This window comes from Lipotes vexillifer, unplaced genomic scaffold (assembly GCF_000442215.2).
Source record: "Lipotes vexillifer unplaced genomic scaffold, Lipotes_vexillifer_v1.1 scaffold1285, whole genome shotgun sequence".
NCBI classification, from domain to species: Eukaryota; Metazoa; Chordata; class Mammalia; order Artiodactyla; family Lipotidae; genus Lipotes; species Lipotes vexillifer.
Window position 1 is genome coordinate 1339958 of NW_006796211.1, and position 11500 is coordinate 1351457.

The following is an 11500-nucleotide window of genomic DNA, read 5'->3' on the forward strand; positions in this document are numbered from 1 at the left end:
AAAAAAAAAAAAAAAAAAAAAAAAAAGAATAGAGTCTCATCTCTGATTCTTTTTTCTTCTATATCCCTGTTCTTTCATCTTCTCATTCTCCCAAATCTAGTAACAGTTTTTAAATTCGCCCTCTGTAATCACCCTCGAACCCCTGCCTTCAAACTAGCTTCTTTTCAGGCTCTTACTACCTCTCACCTAGACCACCTCAATAACTTCCTCTCCACTGGCCTTACTAAAACTAACCCCTACCATCTATCTCAGCTACTGTATGTATACAGTATGTTGCAACCAGAACAGTCTTCCAAAAGCACCACATGGATGGAACTCTGCCTGTTATTTTCCTGGTATTCCACTGAACACTTAGACATGAGCATATTGGGAGGCAATTGAGGAGACAGCATGACTTCCTGCTTCGAATCCCAGCTCTGCCACTTACTGTGTGACACTGGACAAATTACAAATTACTTGACTCTTTTGAGCCTGCCTTCTCATTTGTAAAAACGAAATAATACCTTCCTCAGAGTGGTACTGAGAATGTCATTTAATTAGTGTAAGTAATGAACTTAGCCCAGAGCCTGGCATATATTAATAGCTCAATATTCCTTAAACAGTCCCTATACTTTCTCACACCTAGATCTTTGCTGAGATTTATTTCTTCTTCCACTTCCACTGCCTGACAAAACCCTACTCATCCTCTGGACCTACTGCAAACGCTACCTCCTTCATCAAGTTTTTCCTGATCTCCCGAACCAGCATATAGTCTCTCCTTGCTCTGTATTTTCACATTTTTGTCACGGATACGTGAAGTAAAGATGCTAAGAAAAATGGACTGGGAGTCCGACAGACTTGAATGTGAATCCTGACTCCACCACACACTCACTCACTGACCTTAATCAAGTTAGAGTTTGTTAATGATTCTGAGTTCCTGTTTTTTCATAAGTAGTGGAAATCTCTTAAGTAAAATGGGGGTGGAGAAGGGGGATAACAATAATAGAGACTAGCAGGTTTGTTGTAAAATAATGTGAAAAGTAATCTGGTACAGTAATTGGCACTCAATAAATGGGAGACATTCTTAACTAGCCATTATTAGCTTGCTTATTACATTCCATATCATAATTATGATATACTTGGTCTTATCATGTATAAGACAGCATGACTGAGCAGAGAAACTAAATCCTAATTCAGTTCTGAATTTTAATAATGAATTTGAATATGATGTATTGTAACACAAGTGACCCAGATACAGGGAACTAATTAAAATTAAGCTAATATTCCTAAAATACAAATAGTGTGAACTTATTCAATTTATTTGACTTGTAAGTCAGCTTGTAAAGAGATAAAATAACAGCACACAGGTAAAAGCTGCCTAACAGTCTCGGCAATAGAAGGTGCTTAGTAAATATAAGCTAGCCTTCCCCATCTCTATGCCCTCTGTAGTGCTTAGCATACTTCAGGAGCATAATACGTATCTATGACCAGAACACACCTCTGTTCTTGGACGCCTCTGTTCTAAGGACACAATCGTTCTGCACTCCTTGAGTTCTACCACATGGGAAGAACCATACACAAGTGCTCAACCCCGGAATGTTTCACAAACTGGAAACAATTTACAGAGACAATCAATAGCCTGCACACAGAGCACTCTATTTAAAGATCCAAACAAAGCATGAAGTATGTTATCTTTTAAAAACCTTGAAAACTCAGTGACCTGATCCAGTTAAGCAAAAGTCTACTGGAGCACTTTCCAAAGGTCTGCTCAGCCTTGACAGCAAACAGAAGATGTATTTAGAAGGCCTGAACTTCACTGAAAAATAAAACTCCACTTAGAAATAGTAAAAATAGCAAATTTTATATGTATTTTACCACAATAAAAAAAAGTTTTTAAAAGGGTATAAACATATTCCAATGTGCAATTTAAATATGTAATGTGGTAATTCCCCGGCGGTCCAGTGGTTAGGACTCAGCATGTTCACTGCCATGGCCGGAGTTCAATCCCTGGTCCACGAACTAAGACCACGAAAACCACACAGCGTGGCCAATCATTCAATCAATAAATAAGGAATGCATGACTATTTAACTTGCACAGGGACTGGGATTTAACTTGCACTTGGACTGGTCTAGATTACTGGATGATACTACTAATTACCATGAACCCCCAAATTTGACAGTATCTTTTTTAAAGCCATCATATGCAAGAAAAAGTGAATTACTGCCAAGAAACTTCTAGCTGACAAGTCCCTGACTAGATACAATGTATATATTACCTGTAAAAAGCTAACAAAGTCAAGAAAATACATTCTTCAGCTAAAAACTGATACTGATCTTCTTTCATCTGAAGATGGAAAGGTTACACTATCATTCAGTTAAAGATATCAATTTATTACTACTTTCCCACTATTATCTGCTTACCACAGATTTAGAACTGAAAGCCTGAGAAAAAATTCTGTAACTTCTATCCTCAATTTACCAGTTGCAGCCAAAGTAATGTTCTTAATCCTATTAATACAATAGAGTCAAATGAGCTACATTTTTCAAAGTAAACGATACAATTATTCCAATCATAGTGACATTGCTCAAAACAATAACTCTAAGTTTAGCAAGGCATAAAAAGTTTCCTAGTTATCATTCAGCTTCATCTCATTAATCTCTTACTGTTGTTGCAGCACTGGGAATACTGTGTTATAATTGTTGAAGGGTCTGGCTCCCATTAGGCCTTCATTCATTCCACAAATACCCAATAAGCATTTACTATATGCAAGATACTGTACTGGATCCTGGAAATCAACAAGGCAGATAGAGTCATAAAAACCTTTAGAGTATATTCTCCTGCACTCTCTCTTCTACACCAGGATTTTTAAATACCTGACAAAAATGACATTCTATGATTTTCCCAGAGACCAAAAACACTACTATTTATTTCTGAATTTAGGAGGCTAAACCAACACATGAAAAAGATGACATAGCATAACCTCCAAAAAAGAGAAGTTTTTTTTAAAAGGGCTTGGTGCTTGCTCCCTCAAAAGGCATCCTGAACAGGTCTATCTTCTTTTTCTGGTCTAATCATTATTCCTTTCTTGCTTTCCCTGCAAATTTAACTCAGAAAAATTCCACAAACATTTACTTCCTTCTTTACAGTCATATAAATGAGAGAACCCAAAGAACACCAAACAACAAATGTAACCCAGTGGGACGGGACACTGGGCATTACAGGACAGCACCACAAATGTCAGGTCACACTCACTTGGAATAGGAGTCTACAGCCTCATCCTTCTTCACTTCTGTCTCACCCTCTGCTTTTGTGCCTTTATTTGTTTCATCCAGCCAATCCGAGACATGTTTAAGAGCACACTCAACAGTAGACACCATATTCTGAACAGCTTCAAGTTCCTCCGGAGATGGATAAATTGTTGAATGTTTCACCATAACATGGCGATCATCATTGGCAAAAGATCTAATAGATCTCTGTCAGAAGGTGAAAGGAAACTATTACTTCAATAAAAGAAATGTTACCTGAAAAGGATGACTTACAAATATATTTAAGTCAAGTCATAGCATTGTCAAACTGCTGTGAAACAGTTAACACTGAGACAATGAAAAACTGCTCAAGAAAGGTAGTAAAACCCCATCTTGCCAAACTCCACACCAGAAAATTAGAGATCTTTCATTCATATTTTGGAAGAGTTCACCCAAGTTACATTCAGTATTATGTATATGCCATTTTAGCTCATTCTATGTGTTTTCAATACCACGTCAAAAAAGGTCATCCATATCACACATCATCTACAAGAAACAAGATACTTCCTAGCTTCGACAGAGTATCTAGAAATGCATATGGGTGACTCATGATACCCAGTCACTCCTTTCCAAAATCCTGGACACCTCTGCATCTAGAAAAATTGAGATTTTGTAACACAGTAATAACACAAAATACAAAGTTATATGTGAACAAGATAGTAAAACTATGGACCACATTAGAATATTATTTATTATTTGGCATTCAAACTTTGGTGTGAAGCTTTAATTTTTTAAATAGATTAGTAGGAGATATTCCAAATTCCAGAATGGGGAAAATACATATTGTAAAATAATTAATTTTCCAAACTAATTTACAAATGTATTCACATTCTCAATCAAAATCCCCTCAAGATAGATTTATTTTAATACTCAACAAAAATAATTTTAAAGCTCATTTTGGGTGGGGGGAGGGAAGTCATGAGTGTATCAAGAACTATTCTACAAAGGTGGATGGGTGGTACCATTATGCTAAAATATCAAAAATGTTAAAAGCAATAATTAAAATGATATGCTGGCCCAGAAATCAGTGGAACAGATTACAGCCTAGAAACAGAATGAATTTCATGAAAATTTAAAAGAGTAGATCCTTCACACTCATGAGTCACACATCCAAAAACCTTTGAATATTTCCAAATTTACAAATACCATAAAGACACTTGTACCAGTACAGAGCAAAATGAACAAGGAAAACTTGGTGAGTTTCCATAAAGCCAAAAGTATTTGACTTAAAGGGTGGCGACAGTGCCCTAACTTACATGAAATTATGTGCTAGCAGACAGTAAATATTTTGTTTTAAAGTCTTTACTGCAAAATAATATATTTGCAATGCTTCATCAGTCTTGTCTCTTTTGTTTCAATGTCAATGTTTTAAAATCAGATTAATTTGGACACTAGTAAACTAATATTACAGTATCATTGTCCCCTACAAAATGAAGCAAGTTATAACTAAAAAGGTAAGTAATCCTTTGAAACCCTCAATTATTACATAATAAAAGTTACTAAATCAATCATGAAGCTTTCCTTTTTTCTAGACAAAAGCCAAATCTCTGTCTAGATTTCTTTCTTGCTCTCAAAGTCCATGACCAGTTTTCCAACTGGAGAAGTCTTTTGCTACAAAGAAAAAAACTTTTTAACCACTTCATGAGATTTACTTATATATCCCAAAATAAGTTAACAAGAAAACAAAAGAGCCATGTAACAAATTGGAGATGCTAGGTTGTTCTAGGGATTATAACTTATTGATAGTTAACTTGCTCTTTAAAGAAGAAATTCCACAAATATTTTAGTTCTGGATGGTGGGGGAAAAATTGTTAACTTGAGATTTTCTCTGTCATTTAGTTTTATGATGAGTTACTAAATTACTAAATTAAGTTACTCAGTCCTGCACACTGGCCACACCTTAGGAAAATTACATACTGCTTACCTAACACAAACCTTTTGGCCTTTCTCTCACAAAAAACATAAGACTGCCAATGTTAAACCCAAGAATCTACTGGATGTGATAGGACAAGCATCATGAAACAGTAATGAAAGAACTGAATGAATGGTATTACCACCCCCAAAAAAGAAAGCTACCTTATTTACCCAAATAAGCTCCATACTGATTTTAAGTATTAAAAAAATAATTGGAAGAACTATGCAGAAACAAAGTTCTCTTTCAAACCTGAGATCTAAGGCAAAACTGGAAAACACCTACTGACCAATTAAACTATGTAAACACAAAATTTCTACACCAGACATCTAAAGCTACATTTTTTTTTTCTTTTTTTTTTTTGTGGTACGCGGGCCTCTCACTGTTGTGGCCTCTTCCGTTGCGGAGCACAAGCTCCGGACGCGCAGGCTCAGCGGCCATGGCTCACGGGCCCAGCCGCTCTGCGGCATGGGGGATCTTCCCAGACCGGGGCATGAACCCGTGTCCCCTGCATCGGCAGGCGGACTCTCAACCGCTGCGCCACCAGGGAAGCCCTAAAGCTACATTTTAAATGAATAAACTAGGAAAGGAATTTTCATCAACTATGACAAGTAATACATATAAAACATTTCTTTAAGTTCGAAGAATATCAAGACTATAGTAGATAAATAAGCTGAAAAGGCAAATAATTTATATGGGAAGAAACACAAGTTACAGTGTCATTTTTCACATCTCACCATAAACGTAAATGACAGAGAAAATCCCAAGTTAACATTTTTTCCTCACCATCCAGAACTAAAATATTAGTAGAATTCCTTCTTTAAAGAGTAAGTCAACTAAGTTATAACCTCTAAAACAAATTTTTTAAAAATCAAGTGTCATTTAAAGAAATACCATCAGACTTGCTAAACAACATATTTCAAACATACTGATGATTAATATTTTTGTGCTTTTTCCCTCACTTACAACATCTTTTTTAAGCCTTTTCTCACTTATGGAAAAATTCACACAGCATCCTCCAGAACCAAAATATGAGGAGAAAAATATTCAGCACATTTTACCAATTAAAAAGTTAGGCACCAGATGTTATGACCTCATCTAACATCTCAAATTCAATTTAAGTATTAACTTTCCACAAAAAGCAAGGTTTCCATAATATTCAGTTCAGTGCCCTCAATACACTCAACACCTGACCCTATTATTTTAAAATTAAAAGCATGTGAAAAAAGGTGTTTTTTTGAGTTAAATACTCACACATTTTATAAACTCCAAACCCTTCATATCATTACTTAAAGGACTGGTTCAGGATTTCTAATTTCCATGGGAAAAAAACTGAGTTTCAGGTAGAAAGCTAGAGAAAAATTACATAATTTCAAGTTCAAGGTCACCTTAGCCATTTGTATCAGTTTGCTAATGCCAGTTTTATTAGAAAGTATTATTTATGAGCATTCCCTCCTTTGTATTTAATAATTTACAGCCTGCAGGCTCATGGGGCTCCATCTTGTGGTTTAAAAGGCTCGTAATAAATCTGAATTCATTTGCTTTGCTTAAACAGTAGAATGCCATCTTTAGCTGATACACTGGAGCAAAAAATTACCACCACTGTTTTTCACTTGCCCTCACTGTTAACAGTTTCAACTTCAAGCAACTGAGATCTTTGGTAACTAAATTAAGGAAACATAAATAATAACCTACCATGGTTTTCTACAGTATTTTAGCTTCTTCTGCCGATCCTTTTCCCTCTTTCTTGTCGTCTTCACTAGACACTGTTTTCTATGACAGTACTTCCTCATAAGCCTGAGTCCCCTGACAGCTCAGAGTCAATACGGCAAAGGTGTTTGAAGACTTGTTCTCTAGAATACACCTGCAAAAGAAAAACAACTTTTCAAAAATGCTTATTTAGAATTAGTTTCATATCAGAGTGTGGAACCCATAAACATGTTATTGACTAAAATGAAACAATCTTTATAGAGGAAAATTACTTCATTTTAAACAAAAAGCTAATACATCCTTTGAAGGCCTGGGCCCAAGAGCCTAAGTGATATGGCCAGAAAAATAACCCTCCTGGTAGCCACAATGTGGCAGCTGGCTGACTTGCACTCAATGAGATGAATACATTAACAGACACAGATTCATTAAAGAAGTACAACCTGAAAAAGTAATACTACTACTGGTGGCAAAAATGTTGCAATTAACCATGAGATTTTCAACAGAAATTGGCATTAGTCAGACCTATCTGAAAAGTAGATAAGACACCTGAAAATATAACACTGTTGATTGTAACCATGAAGCTTTTCCATTTGATACTGCCATCAGATTTATAGCAAATGTTGGAACCATGTTTCATCTTTAATCATTTTAGGCCTACAATTCAGACTGCTATTTTGGCTCTGCTCCCCTAACCCCCAAGAGACCCTACTTCCTCTCAACCTATACACACTGTTATGCCAGACTCCTGAATATTCACTAAATCCTGATTTCATTACCCATGGATGACTCTCACCAGAATCCCACAGTATATTTCTGCCCAGAGGCCTAAACACCATTCTATTACCCGTTTGTTCCACTTTTATAAGATTTTATTCCAGATAAAGTAAAAAATAAGCTTTTCTGAGCACTGAAGTCCTTATATAAGCCCAGTGGTAAAAAACAAAAAAACTAGAGGGAGACCATTAAAATAGAACATATGCCTTACATGATTATCAGGAGTAACACTTACCACAGGATATGTAAACACCCACAAAGAGCTCCCTCTTCATCTCAATATCTTTCTTTTAAATTTTCCCTTAAATAATGAAACCCCCTTTTACTTTTTTTTTTTTTGCGGTACGCGGGCCTCTCACTGTTGTGGCCTTTCCCATTGCGGAGCACAGGCTCCGGACGCACAGGCTCAGCGGCCATGGCTCACGGGCCTAGCCGCTCCGCAGCATGTGGGATCTTCCTGGACCGGGGCATGAACCTATGTCCCCTGCATCAGCAGGCGGACTCTCAACCACTGCGCCACCAGGGAAGCCCCCCACTTTTACTTCTATCTACAATAATTTCCTATCAGTTGCTCTCTTAAAGAAAAAAATCCTTTTTGAATTCTTGGGACCAGGAAAGTTAAAGGTGACATTTAACTCTTCCCAATACTACAAATGAAAAAACAGACCCACATTTACAGTCAAATGATACTCAGTTGTGACCTACATGCAACACTATTCGTATCTTATAACCAACTTCCCTGACTCTGACTTAACAAAATCCACCTGAAATAAGCCAGTGAAGATTGATTGTTTTTTAAATTATGTAACAACTAATAGATAGAACTTACTTTGATTACTACACATATCAAATCAAGGTAAGGAGGGAACACATAATGCTGCAATCCATAGGGTCCTTTTATACAACAAAGTTAAGAAACAAACTAAAACATGATCCCATGGTAAGAGATATCTCAAAGATCCTCCTGTCACTAAAATTATACCTTTTGTATAAAGATCACACTATACAATTTAGAGCCTTTGGCACTTCCCATTCCCAACCCTACTCCATTCTAGAAGAGTCAACCATTCAGTACTTAGCTGTGAATCCTGCAGCCAAAGATTGCTGCACTGATGAGAACTGAACTGAACTGCTCACAGGTGAGAACTGAAAACAAGTCCACAAGCTGCTCGCTATAAAAAGGTAAAACCAATAAGTCAAACATATTAAGAAAGTTGACTGAAAGCAGAAAAAGAGGGAAGAATGTTAAGTAAAAGCTGATGTAGTGGAGAAACTGTGGATCACCGACAGCACTTTTCAGTCATCAGTATGGAGAGTAACCACCCTACCTATACATCAAGAAGCTCTGGGCTCATTCTTGCCACTTTTACTCAACATAGTTTTGGAAGTCCTAGCCACAGCAATCAGTGAATAAAAAGAAATAAAAGAAATCCAAACTGGAAAGGAAGTAAAACGGTCCCTGTTTGCAGATGACATGATACTATACATGGAAACCCCTAAACATATCACCAGAAAACTACTAGAGCTCATCAGTGAATTTGGTAAAGTTGCAGGATACAAAATTAATACGGAAATCTGTTGCATTTCTATACACTAACAATGAAGTAACAAAAAGAGAAATTAAGGAAACAACCCCATTTACCATCACATCAAAAAGAATAAAATACCTAGGAATAAATCTACCTAAGAAGGCAAAAGACCTGTACTCTGAGAACTACAAGACACTGATGACAGAAACTTAAGAGGACACATGACACAGATAGGAAGATATACCATGTTCTTGGATTGGAAGAATCAATACTATTAAAATGGCCATACTACCCAAGGCAATCTACAGACTCAATACAATTCCTATCAAATTACCAATGGCATTTTCCACAGAACTAGAACAAAAAATTTTTAAATTTGTATGGAAACACAAAAGACCCGAATAGCCAAAACAATCTTGAGAAAGAACAGAGCTGGAGGAATCAAGTTCCCTGGCTTCAGACTATGCTACAAAGCTACAGTAATCAAAACAGTATGGTACTGTCACAAAAACAGATACATAGATCAACGGAACAGGGTAGACAGCCCAGAAATAAACCCACGCACTTATGGTCAGTTAATGTATGACAAAGGAGGCAAGAATATTCAATGGAGAAAAGACAAGTCTCTTCAGTAAGTGGTGCTGGGAAAACTGGACAGCTGCATGTAAAACAATAAAATTAGAACATTCTCTAACACCATACACAAAAATAAACTCAAAATGGATTAAAGACCTGTATATAAGACTGGATACTATAAAACTCCTAGAGGAAAACATAGGCAGAACGCTCTTTGACATAAATTGCAGCAATGTTTTTTGGATCCGTCTTCTAAAGTAAAGGAAATAAAAGCAAAAATAAACAAATGGGACCTAATTAAACTTAAAAGCTTTTGCATAGCAAAGGAGACCATTAACAAAACGAAAAGACAACCTACTGAATGGGAGAGAATATTTGCAAACCATATGATGGATAAGGGGTTAATAACCAACATATGTAAATGGCTCACACAACTCAATATCAAATAAACAAACAACCCAATTTAAAAGCGGCAGAAGAAATGAATAGACATTTTTCTAAAGAGGAAATGCATATGGCCAACAGGCACATGAAAAGATGCTCAACAGAGCTAATCATCAGTGAAATGCAAATCAAAACCACAATGAGATATCATCTCACACCTGTCAGAATGGCTATCATAACAAAGAACACAAATAACAAATATTGGCGAGGACATGGAGAAAAGGGACCCCTCAAACACTGCTGGAGGGAATGTAAACTGGTGCAGCCACTGTGGAAAACAGTGTAGAGGTTTCTCAAAAAACTAAAAATAGAACTACCTTATGACCCAGCAATTCCAGTCCTGGGAATACATCTAAAAAAACCCAAGACTCTTTCCAAGATGGCGGAGGAGTAAGACGCAGAGATCACCTTCCTCCCCACAGATACACCAGAAATACATCTACACGTGGAGCAACTCCTACAGAACACCTACTGAACGCTGGCAGGAGACCTCAGACCTCCCAAAAGGCAAGAAACTCCCCACGTACCTGGGTAGGGCAAGAGAAAAAAGAATAAACAGAGACAAAAGGATAAGGACGGTACCTGCACCAGTGGGAGGGAGCCGTGAAGGAGGAAAGGTCTCCACACACTAGGAGCCCCTTCGCGGGCAGAGATTGCGGGAGGCGGAGCGGGGAGCTTCGGAGCCGCGGAGGACAGCACAGCAACAGGGGCGCGCAGGGCAAAGTGGAGAGATTCCCGCACAGAGGGTCGGCACCGACCGTCGCTCACCAGCCCGAGAGGCTCGTGTGCTCACCCGCCGGGGGCGGGCGGGGCTGCGAGCTGAGGCTCGATTTCGGTTTCGGTCGGAGCTCAGGGAGAGGACTGGGGTTGGCGGCTTGAACACAGCCCGAAGGGGTTAGTGCGCCACGGATAGCCGGGAGGGAGTCCGGGGGAAAGTCTGGACCTACCCAAGAGGCAAGAGACCTTTTCTTGCCTCTGTGTTTCCTGGGGCGCGAGGAGAGGGGTTTTAAAAGCGCTGCCTAAAGGAGCTCCAGAAACGGGCGGGAGCCGCGGCTAAAAGCTCGGAAACCAGAGACGGGCGGGAGACGCTAAGGCTGCTGCTGCCGCCACCAAGGGGCCTGTGTGCGAGCACAGGTCACTGCCCCCACCCCTCTTCCGGGGAGCCTGTGCAGCCCGCCACTGCCAGGTTCCCGGGACCCAGGGACAATTTCTCAGGGAGAACACACGGCGGGCCTCAGGCTGCTGCAACGTCACGCCGACTTCTGCCGCC

At 38.5% G+C, this 11500-nt stretch overlaps 1 protein-coding gene across 1 annotated transcript in view; it reads right to left on the minus strand.

Annotated features, from left to right (window-relative positions):
• STRBP (spermatid perinuclear RNA binding protein) overlaps positions 1-7072 on the minus strand; it is a 54348-nt gene extending 47276 nt beyond the window's left edge. Inside the window, exons 1-2 of the mRNA XM_007468376.1 lie at positions 6893-7072; positions 3233-3453 (exon numbers count right to left, since the gene is read on the minus strand). Of these exons, the coding sequence (XP_007468438.1) occupies positions 3233-3453; positions 6893-6895 (224 nt within the window). The 5' untranslated portion in view covers positions 6896-7072. The remainder of the gene's footprint in view (positions 1-3232; positions 3454-6892) is intronic.
• Between the last annotated feature and the right edge of the window lie 4428 nt (positions 7073-11500).